General features: G+C 44.0%; 1 protein-coding gene across 1 annotated transcript in view; it reads right to left on the bottom strand.

Annotated features, from left to right (window-relative positions):
• TRIM2 (tripartite motif containing 2) overlaps positions 1–25,159 on the bottom strand; it is a 124,859-nt gene extending 99,700 nt beyond the window's left edge. The window contains exon 1 of the mRNA XM_036311812.1: positions 24,643–25,159. Coding sequence (XP_036167705.1) covers positions 24,643–24,834 — 192 coding nt within the window. The 5' untranslated portion in view covers positions 24,835–25,159. The remainder of the gene's footprint in view (positions 1–24,642) is intronic.
• Positions 25,160–26,448: the final 1,289 nt, after the last annotated feature.

Below are 26,448 nucleotides of genomic sequence, written 5' to 3'. Positions count from 1 at the left end.
GATGTCAAAAAGAGCAGTGTGGCTCTCTTTCTAGTGGGATGAGGAAACGAACCAGGAAAAGACCATCATGAACTGTTAAACTTTTACTCAGTTTCATTTTCAGAAGACAGCCATAGAACTTTAGAAAATGAGGGAGTTTTCTAAGTAATCTGAACAGATACTTTCATTTTTCTGATGGGAAATTTGATATCTTGCAAAAAAAATTAAGTGACATGCTCAGAGATATATAGTAAGACTAGAGGCCTGGTGCACGGATTCATGCACCACTGAGGTCCCTCAGCTTGGCCTGCAGGGAATGGGCTGAAACCAGCTCTCTGACATCCCCTGAGGGGTCCTGGATTTCAAGAGGGAGGTTCTTGGGTGATGCACCCCAGAATCAGGCTCCCTCCTCTCTGGTTCCAGTTGCATCACCCAAGAACCGCTGCTGCCAAGTGACTGCAGCTCAGCAGCTCCTGCATTGAGAGCCTGCCCCCTGGTGGTCAGTGAGCATCATAGCTGCTGGCCAGCAGGCTGGTCGCTTAGGCTTTTATATATATGCAGAAGACAGTAGCAGAACCAGGAGTGGGGTTCAAGTCTCTTAACTCCTAGTCCAGGGTTCTTTCCACGATGCCATACACAAAAAATTAAGAAACCAATCCCAGATCAACCTTTCACTAAGTAAACTCAGTTTCTCTCCCTCTCCAGAGTACCAGGAGATGTAATTTCTGCTCTCTATAAACTCTGAGTGTAATGATCTACAGAATATTGGACATTCTAAGTGAGTTTCTATTTCTTTAATCCTATGTTTTGTTTAAAAACCAATAAAGAAAGAGATTCACAAATTATAATCTGAAAAGGACTATATTTGAATTCAGTTCATTTTAACATAGGCAAACCTCTTGGAAAGTTGGAATAGGAAATGAGCTGAGAACAAGGAGTAGGAGGCAGCTTTGGAAACATAGAAAATAGACTTTGCCAGGAATTCAGGAAAGCACACCTGTGTAAGACTGATGAAACTCTCTGAGAAAGCTGTTCCACACATCCCCGAGGCCTCTTTCTTTCCTACCCTCCTCTCCGTAGGCACTGGCGCACAGCTGCTATTAAAAATAATACACAAAATAATTACAGAGGGAGATGTATATTCTTTTAAAAGATGGGGAGATGACATCATTACTTTCTAAATTTCAAAACACTAGATTATGCAATTCAGAAAATTGCTATTTTCCCTTTGAGAATGCTCATCATCCAATTAAAACTTTACCCTTGATCCGAAATGGCCACCTCTTAGTCATCCACCCTGGCAACCTGAGGCTTCAATTACCCATCAGCAGAGCTATATCCAACCCTTCTAAAGAGCTGAAGCAACAATGGACTGACTTAGCTCAACATCCCACAGTGTACTTCCTATCAAACCCATGATTGCCAACACCCAAAACACTGTATTGAAAGGAAAATATTAAATTGTCTATTCACATTTTAAAAAAAGTGATAAACACATAGTATTAGATTCTCATATTAAGAGATCATGTGGTCAATTGAATTGGTTGAAGTCACAACAGAGTCCCTTTGAATAATATATGGATGAATGGTCAGACCCCTTAAGTCTTCTCAGATGATTCTAGACATTACAAATTTCTAAGCCTAAATCATTTATTTTTTTTAATCCTTTACTTTTTTTTCTTTTAAGGGAATAAAAGGGATGTATAGGCAACACGGCTTAATAAAGAGAAGCTGAAGATTTAACCATCAGTGGCATTGAAGAACTGTTTCGATAGGTGGAATGAAAGCTACAATTTTTCCTGACTTTGACAAGGCAATATATATATATATATATATATATATATATAAACATCTTTATTTCACCATTAGTTTTTAACTTTATTTATGTTTATTGTTGACACTATTATAGATGTCTCCCCCTTTGCCCACTTTGACCCATGAAAAGGCTTGATTTTGTTCTGCTTAGCTGTTCCTCAATGCATTGTAAATATGGATAAAAATCATCCACTCTTAGATCAGCCCATAACCTGTTAAGGAGATGGAAAGTTCTAAACACATTCCATTAAACTTTCATCATCCTCATGCATTTATTCATTATAGATGAGGCAAGTTATAACTAATTATGTCGATGTCTTACATTTATTTTTCTGTATGATTTCTTTGTAATTCTCTAAAATAGACAGTAATGGTAAGACTCAAAGTCAGGTTTCACATGAAGTTGAGCTGTGAAGAAAACTGCTAACCACACGTCGACATGAATGTACTTTTATCTTTCCATCATGGTAGATGTTCACAAGCCTCTTATTGTCTTTTAGGCAGTCCCATATGATCGATGGCCCACATTTGTAAACTATGCCTAAAGTTAGGGTGTAGCCATGGAAAAGAGCAGCAAATTGCCTTATATGGTGGGCAAGCAATGGCTTTAGGCTTATTTCCCCATCACCCAGCCCATTGAACTAAATAAAACATGACAATCTTCAACACCACAAAGGTTTTCAATTAGCTGGTGAAGCCCAAGAGTGAATTTGCTGAAAACCTAGTTTAGAATGAAGTCCAGGACCCATAAGAAAGGGTCATTCTAGATCCAAGAGTAATGCAATGTTTTACGGATAACCCAAATGATGGAAGAGAATGCACCTTTAATTTTGAGGAAGCAACAAGCTAAGCCACCCCTTCAGGAGTTGGAGCAGAACTGAACAATAAGGGTAATAATATGCTGCCTCTGCTCTCTGCCAGGCACTGTTCCAAGAGCATTTACTTGTATTAACTCATTTTACCCTCCCAACCGACCCTACGCATTGGGTACTCACCCTCTGACAAAGGGAAAAGGACACATAGGTAATACCTTAATCAATCAATCAATCAATTAATAAAAAAGATCCAAAGAAAGCCTCAAGGTGTATGATGGGATTCATGTCACCAGTCACTGCCCTGGATCCCAAACGGCTCAGTAGAATTTTCACGTTGCACTTATCTCGCTTTTGATCATAAGTGTAGACCATCCACTGTTTTTTTTACCTTTAGGTTCTTTGTTTACATTGATACAGAAAGCATTTTGTTTTTGCATTCTAATTACATATATGTAATTTATGACTATAAATACCTATAAATAAATTCTGATACTCCCATGCAAACATTGCTCCAATATTCTGAAATTAACATTTATCTTATTTTGACATGGTAATAGATCCTTAATTACAGCTATCATCATATTGAATTTTCTCTTTATAAACAGCATGCTTTACAAGCATGCTTTGAATTTTTGATACTGGATTTTTTCTTTTTTTTTCCTTCTTTTTTTTACAATACAAAAGACAGCTTGTGGTTAAGCGATTTTATTAGAATCATTTGCTTTTTCTGAAACGTACCAATAAATGTGATGTCATCAATCTATTTGGGTGACTGACAATTTGCGTTCTCCTTAAGCCAACTTCCCCGGGTAGGCAAAGCTTGTCTTTCCCTCATCCTTTCCCTTCCGGTCATTTCTTAAGGTCTAGAAGAGGAGACTCTTTGTGATATGAAGAGAGACCTGTAGCAGACAGGGTGTGGCTCTGACTCGGCCTGGGCCGGGGATGTGGAAGAATGGCCCAGACGTGGGAGAGCTGAGCGCGCCTTTCGGGGACTTGGCCGCGGCGCAGTGCTGGAAAGGCAGCCTCCGTGGCAGCCGGCTGGCACCCTAGGTTCTGTGTAACCCGAGGAGGAGACTCTGCCCAGGGCTGTCCCTCGAGTCCCAACGAGAATTCCTTCCTCGGCGACCAAGCCTGAGAACCAGGCCCTTCCCGCTCCTTTACAGGTTTTATGAGGATGAAATGGTGCAGGTTTTTAAAGGTTCACCTGAGGTGTAGCATTATTTCCTAATAAGTCTTTTTTAACCCCTCCGTATTCCTTTCGCTTTTTTTGAACGCGTGACATTCTGAAGACATTCACATCTCTCCTTTAATCTCCAGTTTAGTCAGCTTCACTGACTCGCAGGCTGTCGGAGGCAATGTAACCCAAGAAGTCATTACGTCATCGGTGAGTAAATGGTGTCCCTAGGAGCGGAGGTGACCCAGTTCTCACCCCTCAGACCAGACTCTCCCAGGCCGTCACCGGGATTCTCAGCCTGGGCGCTACTGATGTGTTGGGCCGGAAAAGTCTTTGTCGAGGGGGCTGTGATTGTAGGACGTGTATCGGTGTCCCTGGCCTCTTCCCTTCTAAATGCCAGAAGCACCTCCTACCCCTCCTCCGCTGTGACAGCCACAATGGAGTTTCACCGAAAGGCCAATCACAGTGAGCAATACTGAGCCCATACACCCTTACAGCTGGGTTCAAAAGCCCACCCAGGAGGCAGCGGGGGTGGGGGGGGGGGGGGGGGGGGGTGGGGAATGTGGTTCTCCTCAAAGTGCCTGGAGGACTTCTTGTCGCTGAAGCTACTCTAGCCCTCCCTGCTATGGACTGAGTATTTATATTCCCCCCACCCCCCACCCAGCCCCAATTCATTTGCTGAAGTCCTAGCCCTGAATGTGGCTGTATTTGGAGATTGGGCCTTTAAGAAAGTAATTAAGGTTAAATAAGGTCATAAGGGTGAGGCCCTGCTCTGATAGGATTAGTGTCCTTATAAAAGGAAACAACAGAGAGCTCTCTCCCTCTCTCTAAACATGACACACCCCAAGAAATGCCACGTGAGGACGCAGTGAGTAGGTGGCCTTCTGTAAGCCAGGAGGAGAGCCCTCTCCAGAGCCTGCCCATGCTGGCACCTGCTCTCAGACTCCCAGCTGCCAGAGCTGTGGGACAAGAAGTGCTGTGTGTAAGCCACCCAGGTTGTGGTATTTTGTTAGGGCAGCGCTAGCACACTACTGAACATCCTCTCTCATACGAGCTAGAGTCCCTGTCCAAGGTAAAAGACCCTCGGTTCACCCATTCTGTTCTGGAAGCTCATCATGCCTTTCCCTATCAGAGGCCAACTGATAACTCTGCAACCTTGTCTGGATGAAGTGAACTGAGCAAGAGGAATACTTTGTCTTCAGAAAATTAACAGCCCCACTAACTCCATGTTTTCTCTGTATATTTTTAATAATTTTGCTCGACAGTAATGTAAGGTTTTATTTATTTATTTATTTACTTTTAAATATATTTTTATTGATTTCAGAGAGGAAGGGAGAGGGAGAGAGAGATAGAAACATCAATGATGAGAGAGAATCATTGATTGGCTGCCTCCTGCACATCCCCACTTGGGGATTGAGCCTGCAACCTTCGCATGTTCCCTTGACTGGAATTGAACCCAGGACCCTTCAGTCCACAGGCTGACACTCTATCCACTGAGCCAAACCAGCCAGGGCTAATGTAAGGTTTTATTGCTGCATTATTGAGCAGTCCTGCCTGCTTTACCCTGACTCTCCCACTTAATCCCTATGAGGCTAGTGAGTGTTATCCTCCAGTGCTGGTGTACAGGGATGCTGGGGTTGAGTTCTAACAACAGGGGAAGGTTGCCAGGGACTCATCACTGCCACTCCCTCCTTCTGCATCCTGGCCCTACACGCCAGACATCTTATCAGCAGATGAGGGAAGGTTGAAAGCCAGAGCTGCCTTCAGTTTTGGAAGGTGACAGGGGATGGGGCCACAGGCCTCTCACAGTTTGGAAGGTCTTTGTTTGGGGTCATCTGCTGGAGCGAGGATGGCAGCAAGTCCTCTTTCTGCTCAGAATCTGGTCCCTGCCTTTTGTTCGCTCCCCTAGCCTGACACTTGTGATAAGATTCCCAAAGGGCCTCCAGAGCCATCTCCTTTCCCTCACCTGCTTTTTATAGTCTTTCTAGAGAGGCAGTACAGCTTAGTGGTTAATGCCAACTGCCTGGATGGGATCCCACCCAGTCTGTGAAACCTAGGCAAGTCACTAACCCACTTTGATTCCTCCTCTGTAAAATGGGTTTAATAATGTTACTCACCTCAAAGAGTTGCTGTAAGAATGTGCAAGCTAGAACTGAGAACAGTGCAAGGCTCATTATGCGAGAGTTAGCTCTTGTTATTATTACTACCATTATAAATGCCCATTCTCCTGAGGTCCTCCTCCTCAGCCCTGTCACTTTTTACACCCCAGAGGGTTCCACGTGACACCTGAGACAAGTGTGTAGGCACATCTCTTTGAGAGCAGGACAACTTGCTTTGGCACAACTGGGTACTGAATGAATAAATGAATGAATGAACGAATAAATGAATTGCTCTGTGGAATGCCTAGAGGAGCTAGCAGGAGTGGTTAGTATTTTCCTCAAGGGCCTTTTTGTCTTTTATATTTCTGAGTAAGATTACAAAACTGAAAACTTGCCCTTCAAAGGCTGAGTGCTCTGACAGCTAAGACTTGGGACCCGGAAGCTCTTGCCTCTGCTTCTGGCCAGGTTCCAATTCGCTGCAGCTGCATGACCTGAGGCTGCCGCTGTCGCTGCCGAGAGCCTTCATTTTCCTGAAGAGAATAACAATACCTACATCCCAGGGGCGTGATAAAAATTAATGAGACAGCATGTGAAATGTGCCATGAGCTTGGCAAAAGAAAACCTGACATTTCTATTGAGCAAAATTATTAAAAACATACCTAGAAAGCATGGAGTTAATGGGGTTGTTAATTTTCTGAAGACAAAGTATTCCTCTTGCTTAGTTCCCTTCATAGAGACAAGGTCACAGTGTTATCAGTTAGCTCTCTGAAGCGGAAGCAAATCTACTTTATTCTCTGCAGGTTTCAAATGAAAAGTGAAAATACCTGTCTTCATCTCCTCACCCGCTTAAATAAAACTCCATTTAGGATTCTGAGCATTTGGTTGGTTTCCGATGCTTGCCCTGTTAACCGTTATAGACCTGGCAATACAAGTCTGACTATGAAAGGTTGTCCTCCTCCTAAACAGGCATCCTAAACCCAGAGCAGCTGGCCACCTGCATCCAGGTCCCCGTGGGAGTGCTGCAGGCCTGCGGACATCCTGGGGTTTCCGCCCACAGCCACTGGCGCCCGGCCTTTCTGTGATACCACCGCAAAAAAGGTATTGATTTTCTAAATGACCCTAAAAAACACTCTGGTGTCATGTTTCAGATGACCATTTTAAAGGAAGTATTTCTTTAAAAAAAGGAAAGAAAAAAAAAAAAGTCCAAATTAAAAAGCAGAACTATTGGGCCCTGGTCAGGTAGCTCAGCTGGTTAGAGCATCGTCCTCACACACCAAGGTTGTAGGTGCCGTCCCTGACGAGAGCATATGTAAGCATTAAACAATGAGGGCATAAATAAGGGGAACTACAAGTCAATATTTCTCCCTCTCCCTCTCTCAAATCAATCAATAAAAATGTTTTTAAGAAGAAATATTGTTTGCATATCTAGCTTATTGCCACCTCTACCTTTCACTCTTCAAATGTCACCAGTTCTCCTGCAGTCAAGCTCAATTCAAGGCCCCTGCATGCAACAGCTTCCTAGCGCTTTCCTAGATCTCCCATAACTCCAACCCCCTTTCCTATTAGTCCCAATCCTGCCTCCGGAATTCCTCTCGGTGCAGCCGCAGGGAGGCCATTGGTCTTGCAGTGTTAGAAATTCTCACCTACACAGCCACGGGGAGTGGAGAGCTCTCCACCGGGCCCATCATTTCTAATGACTGCCTGATGGAATCAATACACTGGAAAAACTGCACAGGCACTTGACAAAGAGGTGAGAAGGCGGGTCACTGAAGCCTCCTGACCGTAACCAGGCATTGAAGGGTCGTTGAAGTTTTGTCCAGATACAGTCACTATCTTGAATGCATTTGATCAAGGTGACTAAGGAGACATGATTCATTCGTCCTTGAGAGTTTATTTCCATCTTATCTGTGTGTGTTTTTACAGCAAGACGCAAGCCTCTGTGTCTCCTGCATTGGACACAGGGCGGGCACATAGCAGGCGTTGCGTGCGCATTTGTGCACTGAAGGAACGATTATGATGCAACCCAGAAGCCTATCAATACAGACAGCCTTCCAGAGGACATCAGGAGTGGAGCTCTGAAAACTGGGCATCACACTCCCTCCAGGAGGTGCTTCCAGAGTCAGTTATAAACCACGGTAGTGGAAAAATGCCCCAGTCCCGCCCCCTCCCCCGCTCCAAAGAAAAGATCAATGTTATTTAAAAAATGGGGTGGGGGGAGGGGAGTGAGACTCTAGGAGAAAAAAATACATGAGACATACAAAGTGCAATGTGCACATAATCTCTATTCTGATTCCACAAATTAACTATAAAAAAGATACTTTTGAGACAATCAATTTGAATATGAACTGGGTGTTCCTAATATTAAAAAATTATTGTTAATGTTTCTGGGGTTTTTTAAGTCCTTATACGTTAGTTATCCAACTAAAGTATTTAGAGGGAAAGGGCACATCAAATATAATAGGAAAAAACAAAACATAGCAAAACAGGAAGGAAGGGGCAAGGTTGGCAGAATTGTTAATAACTGATCATATTGGGTGGGCTATGGAGGGCCATTAGAAGCTATTGTTTTCTACTTTTGTGTAACCTTGAAATCTTCCAAAAGAAAAATACTTTTAAAAGTTACTAAAACCACAATCTCCAGCCCCTGAACTAGAATGTACCATCTTTTTCGCATTATTTAATTCAATGCATATTTATCGAGACTCCACCATGTTAAGGGCATTGTGGCAGGAATGTGAGGGGTCCAGGGCTACATAAGACGTGATCAAATATCAACTATGTCTCACATAAATATCTTCAGTGGTTTGTATTTGACTACGTGGGCATGGAAAACTCTGACCCTTCCCAGATACTGTACAGCCTCGGTTCGAAAGCTGGCTACACCCTTTACTAACCAGGCGATCCTGGGGGAGCCAGCTAACGGTAGTCCTCCCTTTGTGAGCTGGTTGTGAGTGTTAAGTAAGATAATAATAGGCCCAGCCTAGTACCTTCCTAGGCTATTGACGAGTCAATGATAATAGCTAACATCATTTTCTGGTTAGGAGCGGCCCAGCAGTCGCCCCTTGTAATATTAGAAAGAGGCAGTCCTTGGGCTGCATGGCTCTGAACAGGGGTGAAGGGCTTGGTGAGCAGAGGGACGCTGGTTTCGCTCCGGGCTGGGCTCCTTGTGTAGGGCTCAATCTGTACATCACATACAGGGCCTCTGCATGGGTTTTCCAGGCCCACCTTCATCCCCATCAAATGTCCCAAGAGCAATAAAAGCTCCAGAGCTTGCCTACAATTTAGCATGCGGGCAACTGTGCTCAACATTTAAAAAGCAGACGTTTGGTGCTTACTAACTTGTGTTTGGTGATTGTTGTGGCAGGATTGGAGGGTAAACAGAAAAGCAGCTTTACAGTAAATGTTTTGCAACCAACTCCCCCATCACTAGCCCCCTCTCGCCCACTCTGCTCCTCCACCAAGTTGGGGTTGAGTTAAACATGCCATTTCTAGTGCTCAAGGAATACATACCAGGCAATCCTATTGATGGATTTTAAAATTGTACATATGCTCCTTGACTTACGTCCTTACAAACCCATCATAATTTGAAACTATAGTAAGTCAAAAATGAATTTCCTACACCTTACCTACCAAACATCCCAGCTTAGCCTAGCCAACCTTCACTGTGCTCAGAACCCAATATCCTAAAACGCTGGAAACACAGTACATGGTAGAGTATCAGGTGTTTACTCTGGTGATTAAGAGGCTGACTGGGTGCTGAGGCTCGCTGCTGCTGTCCAGCATTGTGAAAGAGTATTGTATCACATATCATTAGCTGGGAAAGGGTCAAAATTCAGAGTATGTTTTCTACTGAATGCATATCGCTTGTGTACCATCAGAAAGTCGAAAAATCATTAAGTCAAATCATTGTAAATTGTGGGCTGTCTATATACTCTTGTTTCTCCTAAATGGTGGTAATAGGGATGGTGACTAATGTATTAATGTAGATTAATTTGAATGTTTTACTTGAAATGAAAGTTACTTTATCACCAGACTTGATTATACCTTGTCTTGTTTTGCCTCCTCCTCCTCCCACCTCTCCTCCTCCTCCTCTCTTTCCTCCTTCTTTGATTAAGAGGCTAGCACTGCTAGCCCCCATCAGCAGGCCATTCACTTCAGCATGTATTTTACTATGCAGTGGACTGAAATGTGCCATCCTCATCCCAGCTGCAGGTGCTACTGATGCTTCCATGAATAGCCAGTCACACAGTGCACATCTGTTTCTAGAGGGAGATGAAGCTTTAGAAACTGCCTGATATATTGACCCCTGCTGTGTCATAAATCCCAGTCTCTCTGCTCTTCAGTATCGATTGATTTCTTGAACAGAACAAGTCCCTCCACTACTACACAATTTACATCAAATGAATATCTTTTAAGAAATTTTAAATAAGTGCTAGATTAGAGCTGAAAAACCATTAACCCTTTGAGAATGTATTTTAAAGACTTCTAAACAATGCAATTAAATCAACCACTATTTGTTACTATACTTTCTAATTTAAGAAAGATTTTACTTTTTTAAGCCTATTCAATTGGTTTCATTTGAGAAAATAGAAAGTTAACATTTTGAGGTATTTCAAAGACAGTGTATCTACAGTTTTAATCTCAATCAATCATGTTTATCCAATATGTGTATTATTAAGATCATTTTCTTCTAACTCCATGCTTTCCACTGCCTGCTTTCAGACACATTAGAGCTATATGCATTTTTTTCTAGTTTCAAAAGCAATGAACACTGTTTATGGAAACTCAATTATCATTTATTACCTACCATGCAAAAATGATTGCTTAACAACTTAGCATTATGCCAGATGGTTTTCTTAACAAACATAGTATTAACTGTTTATTAAAACAACATAATGTGTGGTAATTTGTAATTTATTTTACCTTCCTACCAATAACACATCATGGATAACTCTCCTTATGGAAATATTTAGTTCTATAAGCCCATTTTGGGGTCTGTGGTTGCAAAGTATGCTGTTTATGGATGTAGCTTGCTTTATTTAATCAATCCCCTAATGCAGGTAAAGTAATATTATAAACAAATGCAAAAAGAAAAAAAGCCATCCTTGTACATATACCTTTGCCAATGTTTCCTATTTAAAATGTTTTCTTACATATGTGTAGCTGGTTATATTTTCCCCTGTTTTTTAAAAAAAATCACGATAGATAAATCAAGAATTTAAGTAAATGAGAAGGAAATTGGCAAATGAGCCTTGGAAAGTATGTTTTTACTGGTATACTCTGTATTATTCAAACGCTTGCATATTTTGTCATTTTCTCTGCTTCTGAGCTAGAAAATCTGCAGGAGAGAAATTCTGGGTGGAAGGTTTTAGAACCACTTTCTACAGCCCTGGCAAACCTGGGCCCCTTCGGGGACAGAACCTCGGGCCTTCTCCTTTTCCCTAAATTGTGTTGTTTGTGAAGGTTTGAGCACAGTGTGTCTGCACCCCTCCTCTCCTGCACTTTTCTCCAGGCAGTTCCTTCTCCTATTCCGTTCCCACTGTGAAAGATGATGGGTTCTCTGCACCCCACAATCTTTTACTTATCCCAGAGGCAAAGGGAATTCAAGAGCTGAGAAATATCCATGCTAATTCTAAGCATGGCAGTGAACTGAAAACAAATAAAGACTTCAAGGATAAAGTCAAATATAAAAACTGAATAGCACTTCTACACAAACATTGTTCTTTCTCGTTCTTTGCATAGCTTTAATCCTTTTGTAACAAAATTTTCATTCAGGACTTCTTTCCACATTGCGATGTGCCATTGCATCATCCTTAGGTCATGGTACATATTTTCAATGGCCTATTTGTTTAGAGATTCCTCCCCCTTCTTCTTATTGTCAAAATCTGAGAACAATGGATTACTTCAATGGGAAACACCATACCATCTTTGGAGAAAGATCATGTGTGAAGTTGTATTCTTTTGTGCTTTCATAGTTTTGGTTGTGTGTTATAAAAGAAAGCACTTTAAAAATACAAAATAGCCCAGGTTAAACAGAAATAAAAAGCCAAATGTTCTCTTTTCCTCACTGGGCATTTACTGTTCACCTTAGCATGGAGTCACCAACTGCAGGGCTTAGGGAACTTGACTGAGGTCAGATAACTCAGTACCTAGTGGAGCCAAGATTTGAACCCTTGCCCGGTTGGTGTGGCTCAGTGGTTGAGAGTTGACCTATGAACCAGGAGGTCACGATTTCATTCCTGGTCAGGGCACATGCCAGGTTTTGGACTTGATCCCCAATAGGGAGCATGCAGGAGGCAGCCAATCAATGATTCTCTCTCTTCATTGATGTTTCTATCTCTCCCATCTTCTCTGAAATCAATAAAAATATATTTTTTGAAAAAAGATTTGAACCCAAACAGTCTGGCTGCAGAGTCCAAATTCTTGCTATTACCATGTAGCTGATTTTACCACACACACCCGGCTCTGTGACTAGATAAAAAGTTAAAAATACTAATAGCCTCTACTGAAGAGGAGACATTCAATCTGAGGTCACCAGACAGACTCCTGCGGGGCAGAAGCACACCAGACTGAAAGCTGGAGGCTAAGGTGAAGTCTGCATACATTATCCTGTACATTGAATGTAGGCAATTTAGATCCTGTTTCCTTTCATGCTCCTGGAATGGTAGAAACCAATTTTATCACCCAAAGCAGAAGTATTCTTAGGAGACTTCTTAGTCTTAGAAGAAACTAAATGTTCCCACTAAAGAAAAATCTTCTCAACACCGATTTCTGAGGTCTCCCCGAGAAACACCCGGCTCACTGCCAGCTCATTCTTCAAGGACATCTACCAACTGCCAAACCCCACTAATCACATAAAAACTGCAATCAAGGTTTAGAGCTCACTTGTAAGTATGTGTGGACTGTCAAGGTCACCAAACATTTGAAAAAGAGAAAGTCTGAAACAAACCAACAAGAAACTAAGAGGCCATAGAAACAATACAGGGAACAGAAGAAAGGTTTTTAAAAATCCACTATCTTCAGAGGAAAAAAAAAGATATTGAATCCATGAAATGACAGGATATTAAAAAAAAAATAAAAGAATGGGGATGACACCTTAGAAATTAAAAACTTTAGAACAAAAGATCTCAATAGCAGAAAAGATAATAACATTAGAAAATCAATTTAAGTGGTGTAATGTTTAACTAACTGGAGTTCCAGAAGAAAAAGACAGAGGAAAATAAAAGGGGAGAAATTAATAAAATGAAAATAGAGGCATCTTCTCAGAAACCAAAGGCATGAGTTTCCATGTTAAAAAGGCCAAATGATCAAAATTGTTCATGAAAACAACAATAATCAACTCATAGCAAATCAGGATACATAGGAAGACAAAAACAGTTGACATGGAAGGAAATGGACAGAGGGGATGACCAAGTAGAGACTGGCAATAGTAGAGACTAGAGGGCAGTGCAGCAGCCTTCAAAATTCTGAGAAAAATTGATTTTCACCTGGGGCTTCTATACTCAGCCAAACTATGATGTAGGCAGAATAAAGACATTGCATATATCCAAAGACTCAAAAATTACCTTGTATGTACTCTTTCTTAAGAAACCAGTGGAGACAGCCACTTGGCCTGGAGGTCAAACCCTCCCTGGTATTAGCTACAACAATCAAGGCTTAACTACAAGACTGCGCACAAAGACCACTAGGGGGTGCACCAAGGAAGCATAACAAAATGCGGAGACAAAGAAACAGGACAAAATTGTCAATGGAAGATATAGAGTTCAGAACCACACTTTTAAGGTCTCTCAAGAACTGTTTAGAAGCCGCCGATAAACTTAATGAGATCTACAAGAAAACTAATGAGACCCTCGATGTTATGTTGGGGAACCAACTAGAAATTAAGCATACACGGACTGAAATAAGAATATTATACAGACTCCCGACAGCAGACCAGAGGAGCTCAAGAATCAAGTCAATGATTTGAAATGCGAGGAAGCAAAAAACACCCAACCAGAAAAGCAAAATGAAAAAAGAATCCAAAAATGCGAGGATAGTGTAAGGAGCCTCTGGGACAGCTTCAAGCATACCAACATCAGAATTATAGGGGTGCCAGAAGATGAGAGAGAGCAAGATATTGAAAACCTATTTGAAGAAATAATGACAGAAAACTTCCCCCACCTGGTGAAAGAAATGGACTTACAGGTCCAAGAAGCGCGGAGAACCCCAAACAAAAGGAATCCAAAGAGGACCACACCAAGACACATCATAATTAAAATACCAAGAGCAAAAGACAAAGAGAGAATCTTAAAAACAGCAAGAGAAAGAAACTCAGTTACCTACAAGGGAATACCCATACGACTGTCAGCTGATTTCTCAACAGAAACTTTGCAGGCCAGAAGGGAGTGGCAAGAAATATTCAAAGTGATGAATACCAAGAACCTACAACCAAGATTACTTTATCCAGCAAAGCTATCATTCAGAATTGAAGGTCAGATAAAGAGCTTCACAGATAAGGAAAAGCTAAAGGAGTTCATCACCACCAAACCAGGACTATATGAAATGCTGAAAGGTATCCTTTAAGAAGAGGAAGAGGAAGAAAAAGGTAAAGATACAAATTATGAACAACAAATATGCATCTATCAACAAGTGAATCTAAGAATCAAGTGAATAAATAATCTGATGAACAGAATGAACTGGTGATTATAATAGAATCAGGGACATAGAAAGGGAATGGACTGACTATTCTTGGGGGGGAAAGGGGTGTGGGAGATGCGGGAAGAGACTGGACAAAAATCGTGCACCTATGGATGAGGACAGTGAGTGGGGAGTAAGGGCGGAGGGTGGGGCGGGAACTGGGAGGAGGGGAGTTATGGGGGGGAAAAAAGAGGAACAAATGTAATAATCTGAACAATAAAGATTTAATTAAAAAAATAAAAAAGAAACCAGTGGAGATATATTTCAGAAAAACAGAATCAAGTCAAGAAAGGAAAAAATAAAAGACTTTGAGGTCCAAGAAAAGAGAATATAAACCTAAAACAGGAGAGTGGGAATGACAGAAACAAGTCTCAAAACAAAAGCACAGTAAAGGTGAGGAAAAACAGTCCAAATTGGAGTGGTACCAAGCCCATGAAAAAAAATAAAAAAGATCAGTTATCATGGGACATATCTGCTGCAGCATTTGAAAAACAATACAATAGTCCTCTAGAAAACCTAATGCAAAAAATGAACTTATTGTTCTCTAGGTAAAGCACAATGTAGTCTATAAAAGGAACCATAATTGTAACAAACTATTTGGCTCAGCATTGACAATATTTATGTGGTTTTAATAACTTATATAATGATTTAGCCAAGACTTGTGATATAAGTTGCAGGGAAGGAAAGAGAGAAAATTGAGTGTAGATGAGGAAGCTAAAATCTCATCTACTGTGACTGAGAGTCAACAGATAATACCTAAATTGATTAATAAGTAGTAGTATAGATATATCAAGGAAATCTCAGGAAGGATATATGAGAGGCTGGTGAGATTGTTGCCAACCTCCATAATCGTGTGAGCCAATTCTTTACAATAAACAAACAAACAAACAAATATCTCATTGGTCCTGTTTCTCTGGAGAACATTGACTAATACATTTATTCACACTAACATTTTTTAATGCAGGCTATATGCCAAGCAATAAACTAAGTGCCAGGATAAAGAGTTAAAACTACAGTCCATACCCTGAAGGATTTAGGGGTTTGGCAATTATGCAAACAGCAAATAGTTCCTCCTGAGAGCAGGTGGGCCCCACAGAGAGAGAATGTGCGTATGCATTTCATTAGGGAGTTTGAGGCTTCATTGGGCTTATTCAGGTCAAAGCCTGACCAAGTTTACTTAAGCACATGGTTTTTCCAGTCTTGCTTTATCTGTTGTTGCTTTTTCCCCAGTGGGTGGAAGGTTCCAGGGAAATACTACAAATTTCCACTCCCTAATAATGTCATCTGTAGAGGACACGGTGCCTTTATTGGCTTGTGGTCCCTGGAGCAACCCTATTTACCTACCCTTTTGTGTGGGGCTTTACCACCTTGGAATACCACCCACTATTCAGTCATCTAGGAAATTTGTTTGACCTGCCTTCTAGTGGTTGGCTTGTGAGAACTACCTGTAGATGATACAAAGAAAACTTACAAGCATACGGCCTTGTCTGTGAGGCTTCTTTGAGCATAAACCACTCACTAATGAGGGAACTCTAATGAAACTCAAACTGGGGACAGAATATTCCAAGGGATCCTGCTGTGCACAATGTAATGTGGAGAATATCCTGGAAAGAGCAATGGCTTTGAAGTCAGGCAGGTCGGAGTCAACTCCTGTGCCATATTCTTAGTCGAGGGTGACCTTGGGAGATTTAGTCAACCTCTCTGAGCTCTGGTTTTCATACCTCTAAAAAGGAGGTCAACAATACCTTGTCACAGGCTCCCTGTTAGGGCTGAATGGGATCATGCCGGCACAGTGCCGAGGACAGTGCCTGCCACATGGGACACGTGGGCAATCGTCGGAGGCCGCTTTTTAACATGGAGTGCTGGCGGATCTCTGATCCATCTCTGCGCTAGTAAAAGCAGCAGGGGTTGGTTATAAACATGTGCCTGCAAAATCTTTCTGTATAAAGGAAAGAGTACAGTCGTCATTTCAAAATTCCGGATTGAGCTTTTAGAACAAAGGACCTAGTTTAGTTCCAAGTACAACAAAATCTTTGTTACTCAGAATACTAGAGAATGGGCCATAAATAGATGGCTCAAGCATCTGGCCAGTAACGAGTTAATTCACATTGGCAAGAGGATCGTGCCTGGTCCCCCTCTCCCTCCTTCCAAACATAAATGTGAATGAAAGAACAGAAGATGGAAGGTCTTATTGTTTGTGAGGCAGAGAGCTAGCCTCCAAATCTCCCTATACCCTTAAAAAATAAAGCCTGGAAAACAGCCATCCTCTAAAAATCCAAATATAAAACTGCTTTGTTTACCGTTGGAGAAGCTAATGAGCTCAGTGAGTTTTACTGGCTTATCTCAGAAATGCTTATTCCTGGAACCTTGGCAAGGGGGAGTGTCAGATAACACAGCTTACTCATCTCAGTGATTACGTTCAACAAAGAAATTAGGAAAGGAGGGAAGAGGAGAGAGGGGAGAAAATGTTCACGCAAAAGGGTCATAAAAAAGATGTGTCAAAACCACAGCGTGAAGATCGCAACTGACTCATATTCTAAAAATTGCACTAAACTGTTCTAGAAAGTTTTAACATCGAAATATAACAACGGAAACATAGTACTCATTGCCAAACCAAAGCATAATAAAGTTGTAGTTTTCACTTAAAATAACAAAAAATAAAGGGTTGTTGGAACATGTTCAAGAGAGGAATATACTAGTGGAAATTAGGTGATCGCATACTAACATTAATAAAAATTTTTGAGTTCTGAATTTTCACAAAGTTCATCTGTCACAGAAGTAACGGGCTGTCACGGCTTATTACATCACTAGACTCACAGCTACTATCAGTTGTCCGGAAAGGCTGGAGGCAGTGTGGTGCTGACCATGGACCACACAGTTTATGGACAAACCATCTTGGGAGCCAGTCGTCTAATAGAATTTGAGGAGTGGATTTAAATTCTGATTAACTTGTTCAAGTGTTAAAGTTTGAATTACATTGCAACACTCCGAGCTCCCCCTCTTCCCCCCCCCCGCAAAAAAAAAAAGAAGAAAAAAAATCCAAGCAGAGGTTCAAATGGTCACACAGGAATGTGTAAAAATTCAGTGCGCTTTTTGTACAAGTGGTACAAGAAAGCCTTCATTTCCTAAGATTCCATATTGTCTTGGGAGCAAGTTCTACGTCCTCATTCTGATCTTGAAGTTGGGTAGAGTCTCATCTTAGGTCTTTGTCTGGCTAACAATGTTCATCCCAGGTTTAATCACCTGTGTGCCATGAACCATGCTGGGTCCTCTACATCCATTCTCTATATTCCTTAAAATAATGCAATGGTTGCCCCCACTGACAGATGAGGAAACAGACTCTGCGTGTTAAGCATTTGCTCACACACCTTTAGGATACAAATCCCAGTCTGCTGACTCCAGGAAGAAGGCCTGTCTTCTTTCTCCCCATTAACCACCAAAGTGAGTTGCCAAATCCATGCTCTTTGAGCCACTGCTTAAGCTGTTTAGTTGAAAAATGCCTCCACCTTCTCTGCTTACCTTTCCAGTTCTAGACCATTCCTCAAAGCCTGGAGCCGCCATGGGGGGCCCCGATTACACCGCAAACACCAGTGTCCCCCTCCCAGCCTGGACATAGAACAGACCATGTGCCACTTATTTCAGCTTTGGATCAGTCAGTCCAGCCCTCCACCTAACACTTCCTTTATTATAATCTTAGTTTCTCTGTGTGTGTAAAGCTTTCTTCTAACCACAATGGCAAGAGCTGGTCTTATTTTATTTTATTTGTCTTAAATATATTTTTTATTGACTTCAGAGAGGAAGGGAGAGGGAGAGAGAGATAGAAACATCAATGATGAGAGAGAACCGAACTGTGATCTCCTACTTCATAGGTCAACGCTCAACCACTGAGCCACACCAGTAGGGCATGAGCTGGTCTTTTTTAAATGATCATACGCTTTCTTCTTTATGCTCAGTGGGAGAAACAGTAATTATTTAATAGATTTAATTTAAAACGTCCTGCATTTTTGTTGCCAACTGTATCTAACTATTCATTAGAAGGATAATTTCTGTTTGGTTTGATGATGAGAACAATCTACTTTAAAATAAAAGAAAATTTCCAATGGAATTGCTGTGTTCACGCTTTACTAATATTCTTATTAATCTCATATAACAAGAATCTTTGATTATGCAGGACAGAGATGGATTGAATAGTCATGAGTATACAGCTGCATTTTAGACAACAGTATCAGATTTCCTCTTACTTTTGCTTCCACCACCATGAAGAAGTTCAAAAGAATGGATTGAAGTTTTGCCTTCTCTCTCTGTCCCTGGATACACTTAACTAGAGTTCTCTTAAGAGTAAATTTGCCAGAAAGAGCCAAAGGGAAGATTCTAGAATGGTGAGGCAACTGGGCATAATACCTTCAGGAAAAACACAAGTTGTTTGTGTAAACCCTGGTAGACAGCCCATTAACCAGGACTCTCCACAGGCAACCTGTCATTATGAAGCCAGAAATGGGGAGAACTTGATGTTCCAGGCACTGGGGCAAGGAACTTGACATACTTAACAACCAGCCTGGACTATGGCAGGAAGAAAGACAAACATCAGGTAAGGCTGATTCCAAAGGACACTCTGTATGTATGTTGGTCCCATCACTGCCTGGAGGATGGAGTAGGAGGAGTCATGCATAAAGCCATTCCAGGGCCACAGCCTGTAGAGTTGTCTGAAGTGAGTCAGACCCTCAGGCCTTGAAGCACCCACCTTCCATCCTGGTCCTCCAAAGCCGGCCCCCAGCTGGTGGCACAGTCTGATGAGATAGAGTGTATTCATCTAGGATTTCAGTAAAATAATCTACCACTGTTTCCATGCAGTCATTAGGAGAGAAAAGATTATGCCAGGGTGGCCCTGGCTGGTTTGACTCAGTGGTTAGAGTGTCAGCCCATGGGCTGGAGGGTCTCGGGTTCAATTCCCCAGTAAGGGCATGTACCTCAGTTGCAGGTTTGATCCCCTCCCCTGGGAGGGGAGCATGCGGGAGGTAACCAATCGATGTGTCTCTCTCGTGTTGATGTTTCTCTCTCTCCCCTGCCCCACCCTCCCTTCCACTCTGTCTGAAAATCAATGGAAAAAATATCCTCAGGTGAGGATTCAAAAAGGAGAAGATTATGCCAGGGTGGAGGGTCTTTGCTGCAGCCTAAGGCCTTGGCAGCTTCATATTCAGGCTGGGGTGGTGTTTACCTCTCCAAGAAACACATTTCCAGCCAAATACCTGAATCTCTGTTTCCTAACCCCTGGACTGTTTCTACATTCTAACTTCAAACTCTCCTTCCTGTCTCATCGATAGTAACATGTTTGGATCACAGATGCTGCTTTTTCAACTTGGAGAACTGAGGGGCTGGCAAAAGGATAGAAGGCACATAGCCATGGTGCTGGGAGCGTTTCCATCACAGTAGAGGGGAGCCTGGCATCTGTGTAGTCACTGGCTCTGATCGCTTCCCCCGAGCCCATGGGAAGTGAAAGTGGGCAGTGCTGTGGGATGCTGATTGCAGCGATGCACAGTGCCACCCTGCTTAACAGAGCTGCTTTGGACAAAGCTGACCTCTGGTCAGCACCCTGGGGTAAGTGCTCATCTCTGAGTGAGTCCTGCCACCGGGCCTGCACGGGTCTCTGGGGCAGCCTGCAAGGCTCTCCATGCCTCATCACCAGGAAGGAGGGAGGTGCCACCCTGGTCTTAGCTCTACAGTGGGATTAGCAGCCAGAAAGAAGCAGGTGCTTTGTCTTCCTGTTACTGGGCCTGTCTCCAACATCCAAACAAAACAACAGCAGCCCTAACCCAGAGGAGAGGCAGGGAGGACCCAGCCATCACAGTTTTAGGTCTCCTGAATTTTTCTACGTCTAGCAAACAAGTTCTTAACCATGGAAAGTGGTGTTGAATGCCTCCTCTTTGCTCATGGAGCTTAGGGAAGACTAGAGGAAGATTAAAAGATATGGGAACTGGGAACTTTTGAAATCATGCTTCAGCATTGGTGCTGCTTGCCTGCATGGACAATCCGTGGTCCCCTCTTCCCCAACTCACGAGGCACCAGAAGGGAGCTCCAGGGCAGTGCCCAGGTGTTCCATCGTTCCATCGAAGGATCAAGCCTCGCAGGCCCCATTCACCCTTCTCTAGCACACCAGCAGAGAGAGCGCGGAGTGCTCCCTATGGGGGAGAGGGCAGGCGTGGTCACCTCCTACCTCGGGGGTCCATGGTTTCTATCCCAATCTCTAGTGGTCACCCTCCTTAACTTGCAGGGGAAGGTTAGGGAACTAGAGAATTTTTCTCATTCAAATAATCCAGAGAGAGCTATCAAAGGGTACACACTCAGCCAGAAAGACTGAGCCTTCAGAAAGAAGGAGGTGAAAGAATATTTAAGTTACACAGAAAGCATTAAACAACAACAAACACAGAACTCAATGGCCCAGGAAGAAGCGGTCGCTCAGCCCTGCTCCTCCCTGACAGAGAAGGAAAAGTCCAGTCCTGTGGGCCACCTTCCACAGGTGTGTTTTGTTTGACAAGCACTATATATACAGAGTATCTATATCTATATCTATATCTATATCTATATCTATATCTATATCTATATCTATATCTATCTATCTATCTATTCCATTGATTTTTAGAGAGAGGAAGGGGAGAGGCAGAGAGAGAAACATTGATCAGTTGAGGATGGAACCCACAACCTGGGTATGTGCCCTGACTGGGAATCAATCTGGTGACCTTTCAGTATATGGGATATGGGATGATGCTTCAACTAACTGAGCCGCCCAGATTAGGATTACACAATCCTATATAATAAAGAGATAATATGTGAATTGACCATCACTCCAACACACAAGATGGCCGCCCCCATGTGGACACAAGATGGCTGGCAGTGGAGAGCAGTTGTGGGTGACCAGGCCAGCAGGGGAGGGTAGTTAGGGGTGACCACTCCTGCAGGGGAGGGTAGTTAGGGGTGACTGGGCTGGCAGGGGAGGGCAGTTGTGGGTAACCAGGCCTGCAGGGGAGGGCAGTTGTGGGTGCCCAGGCCAGCAGGGGAGGGCAGTTGGGGATGACCAGGCTGGCAGGAGAGTGGTTAGGGGCAATCAGGCAGGCAGGCAGACAGGCAGGAGAGCGGTTGGGAGTCAGCAGTCCTGGATTATGAAAGGGATGTCCAACTGCCCATTTAGGCCCGATCCTGGTGGAACATTCCTCAAGGGGTCCCAGATTGGAGAGGGTGCAGGCTAGGCTGAGGGACACCCTCCCCCATGCACAAATTTTGTGCACCAGGCCTCTAGTATACTTTAAAATGTTTTACTCCTAATTAATTGCTAACCTTGATAAAGCAGATCTGATAAAGTTGGCTGACATCCAGGTGTGGATCACAGCTGCCCTCTGCAGGTAACTCCCCATCAGCCCTGGGCCCTCTTTGTTGCCTGCTCCCTGCTGACCTCTGCAGCCTCAGACTTTGCCTCTCAGGTGAGACCAGTGTTTCTCTACCTAGTGTTTCACCTAGGGAGCTCTGACAAAATATCCACACCTGTGCTCAGACCAGGTGAGTCAGAATCTGGGCCTGGGAGGAGACCCAGGACTCAGAAGGGTTTTATAGTTCTCAGGTGATTCTAATGTTAAGTTTAGGAATGGCTAAGGCTAGAGCCAAGCTTTTTTCACAAATACATACACCATGGTCTAGCCCAGGGGTGGGCAAACTTTTTGACTCGAGGGCCACAATGGGTTCTTAAACTGGACCGGAGGGCCGGAACAAAAGCATGGATGGAGTGTTTGTGTGAACTAATATAAATTCAAAGTAAACATCATTACACAAAAGGGTACGGTCTTTTTTTTTTTAGTTTTATTCATTTCAAAAAGTTTGCCCACCCCTGCTCTAGCCGCTAGACCATGAAGGACAGACGATAAATTATTCTCTTCACAAAGCTCCTCCGTGGCTCATGTCACTCTTTCACCATCTTTGAAATTTTTTATTATATCCTATCAAAATTCTGGTTTTCTCCTATTCCATTCTTCTCAGCACATCACACAGTCTCAGGGTGTCTTTTTTTTTTTTTAGCTTCTCTTCTTTCTGTTTCATTAAGTTATTTTGGGCCCTCCATTCTGATCCCCTCCTTCAGTTTCTCCACTTTCTTTTTAAAGTACAATGGACAAAATTAGAAACAATACTCCACCCATTAGTTTATTAGAGTAGAATCCAGTAGAGGTATTTATTTCTGGTTCTATCATGTTATACTTAATATCTCAGAATCACATAAATTTTTTTCACAATGCTTTCTTTTTCTTTCTTTCTTTCTTTTTTTTTTTTTTTAGCCTTATCATTATCTAGTTTTAGTTAACAAGGAACTCATTTGCAAAAACCCCAAAAACCACACTCCAGGATGGAAAACCAAGATTTGGGGCAAAATTAAAGCACAAATATCAAGCCTAATTTTTCGTTAGAGGGACATCAACCTTTCCCCAGGGCCATAACTGATATGTAAAATCAATAGGGTTATATGCATAGTCATAATAGTTTTAGTTCTTTTTTAAAATTTTTTTTTATTGATTTCAGAGAGGAAGGGAGCGTGAGAAAAAGAATCATTGATGAGAAACATCAATGATGAGAAAGAATCATTGCTCTGCTGTCCCCTGCATGTCCCCCCACTGGGGATCGAGCCCACAACCCTGGCATGTGCCCTGATCCGGAATCGAACTATCACCTTCTGGTTCATAGGTCAATGCTCAACCACTGAGCCACGCCAACTGGGCAAGTTCTTTAACTTATGAATCAATTTGCAACCAATAGGTTAGCCAGTTTGGGGGCAATTTCTAAGCTAATTTGATAATTTTTTCTGGGGGTTGTTATTTAAGGTTTTCCCATTTTGCATTTTTTTCTCTTTCCTACTTAGCACTCATCAAGCCAATTCTCAACTGTCAGGTTATAACAGAAAAGCTGTTTAGTGGAAGATGGAATTGGAAGACTAGCACAAATCTTAGCCCATCTCTATAAGAGATCGCTTTGCTATACCCACTTTACAGATTACAAAACTGAGGCCTGTAAAGCTTAAACAGTTGACCCATAGTTGATGGCTCACAAGCCCAATTTCATCTGAGTCCCGGCTCTGGCCGCCCCTTAGTGAAGGTGAGCCTCAGAGAAGGCAGGAGTCAGGCTTTAGATCTGGCAGGAGCACAGACTGTCTCCATATCACACACTCGGGCCGCACCAGATGGACATGGAAATGCACACGAAACACTGCACAAGACATTCTGGAGCCAACCGTCCCTGTTAAAGGCTCCTTGGAACCCCTAGGGAAAAGCCAAGCTTTTTTCACAAATACATAAACCCTGGAGAGACCCTTACATGATGCGAGCTCTGAAAATCTAGTCCAGAAATAAAATATAAAAACAACATTAAACTTCAAGATCTCCTGTAGCAATCCGGAGGGAAAAACCACACCCTCATGCTTTGGGTAGAAAGGAGAGCATTGAGGTCCTTTCTATGTCGGGTCTCCATAAAAATGTCTGCCCCGTTAGAACACAATATGTGATGAGGGGAAAGGAAGGCGTGAGCTCCAGACTCTAAATCCCAAAGGCTCTGAGATCCCAAAGGAGCACGGAGGCGAGGCGCGTGGCGCTCCCGCAGCCACGCCCAGGTCCCTGCAGGACTGGCCACTGCACACAAAGGTCCCCCTGGGCGGGCGGGAAAACAAGGCCTAACCTCATTGTTCCAACCCAGCCATAAAATGCAGCTTCTCCCCTTTCTCAAAAAGGACCCGAGGGGCTGGGGCCGGGCAGAGCCACACGGGCTGCCTAGGCCCAAGATTCTTTGTGCATCCGTCCCTGAAACACAGGACGCGAGCCCCAGTCATGCGCTGGAGACGGGCGCTCAAATCCCGTCCTGCAGAGTTGTCCCCTCCAGGTCGCGCCAGCGGGTGCCACCTCTAGGCTCGGCGACGCGCGTGGCAAGGTCACCCGCTGCCAGATCCCCACCCCCGCGCCCCGGCCTCTCCTCGCGCCGCCTTTGCATCCCCGCCACCCGGCTGGCCCGACGCCCCAGGAGCCCAGCCGCCGGCCGGCAGCGCGGAGCCGCGGCTACTCACGTTTCCAATTGTGTCCTGGAAGTGCGCGCACTCCCGCGCCAGGTGAATAGCAAGAGAGAGCTGTGAGCCGGGCAGGGAGCAGCAGGCCGTGAGCGCACGCCTCTCCTGCAAGCTCACCCCAAACGCTCCCCGGGCGCCCGCGCAGCTGCCAGGTTTGATAACTGTGTCAGACAGACAGCCCCTCCTCCCCATAAAGAGACACAAAGATGACACAATCGGGGGGCTAAGGTCCCCCCACGTTCAACTGCAGGCACCCTACCTCGGCCCCAGCGCTGCCGCCGCTGCAGTGACTGTGCCGGGACCGACCAGGCACGGTTCAAATGCCAGCCTTGACCTAGGAATTCTCCAGGAACCCCAGATGCTTCCTGTCCGCGAGGAGCGCCACCTGATCCTCTTCCCAGCGGTATTTACGAGACCAGAGGCGAGTGCGCTTCCCGTTAACCTCCCGAACCTGCGTCTCAACTGTAAAGGGGATTTGCTGGCCTTAAAGGAGCGCCGCGGACCTTAGTCCTGCCTCTGCTGGACTGCGGGCAGGGCGATGCCCGGGCACTAAGCAGAGCGCGGCAGCTCAGGGAACTGCTCCCCTCGCCCACCAACGCCCCCGCCTCTGCGGACTCCGGCCAACAGAACCTTACTGTCTGGGGGGCTCGCTGGCAGATCTTCCGCCACCTGGACCATCTCCAAAGTGCGCACAGCTCCTAGAGAGTGGCTGGATTTTATCAAGCCGGAAGGAATTAGTGGTCTGTTTTGCAAGTGAAAGTGCTTTCTAAAAACATACAGTGCATGCCGGGGATGCGGAGCGCACAGCAGCCGGCCGGCCACGCCCGCGGCCTCTGGGGCCCTGCCTGCCGCAGGGCTAGTCCCTGCGCCGCGGAGCCCGCGCACCTGCCTCTGCTGGGAGTGGTTTCCGTGGAAACTCCGGAGAGCTGGTTCTCCCTTTCCCAACGCTGTTACCCTGACAACTGCGGCCTAGCATTCCCCGGTCCAGGGAGGATGTCAGTGGAAGCCTGTTTTAAATCACAGATTCAAAGAGATTCTCGAGGGTGGTAGGACAGGAATAGGAGGGAGGAGATATCTGGGAATGGAGGCAGAGCCGCGTCTAGTCTGTCCGTGGTTGAGGATAAGTGCACTACACAGATCCCGGGGTACCTCGTCGCTCCCCCCAAGAGAATTCATACATGATTTTAGAATGAATTTCATCATTCCTTTCAGCATATCCACCTTTCTCTATTCTGCTTAGGATACTATTTAAAAGTTATTTTGCACAGACTGAGCACTAACTAGCTCCCGGGTAGGAGTGAGGAGAGTGACGATGCGTGGAGCAGAGGGGAGACCCCAGGAAGAATATTTGTGCAGGGTCTTCTTCCTGCACAGAAACCCCAGAACTGTCTGGAATGCAACCTTGCACCATCAGACTAGGATGCACACAAGGTTACGAAAATTAAACTCATTATTTCAGGTGAAGGGTTGGGTGGGGAACAAAAAAGGGTAGATGAGAACTATCCATATATTAGTATGTTAAAAATTTAAATATCCATATGCCATCTTCTTATTTTTGGGTGTGGACATTTTATATTCATCAAGCCATGAATAGGAACCAAAGACTGAAGTGAAACAAGTTAATGAGCTTTGTGCAAGGCATAACAGGACGGTACACACACATGTCCCATATTGGTTTCTTCTTATTATAAACTAGAGGCCCAGTGCACGACATTCATGCACTGGCGGGGGGGAGGGGGTCCCTCAGCCCAGCCTGCCCCTCTCGCAGTCCAGGAGCCCTCAGGGGATGTCCGACTGACAGCCGTG

Source organism: Myotis myotis, unplaced genomic scaffold (genome assembly GCF_014108235.1).
Source record: "Myotis myotis isolate mMyoMyo1 unplaced genomic scaffold, mMyoMyo1.p scaffold_m19_p_6, whole genome shotgun sequence".
Lineage (NCBI taxonomy): Eukaryota > Metazoa > Chordata > Mammalia > Chiroptera > Vespertilionidae > Myotis > Myotis myotis.
The sequence above is the reverse complement of the archived record's forward strand: the minus strand, read 5'-3'. Positions and strand labels throughout refer to the sequence as shown.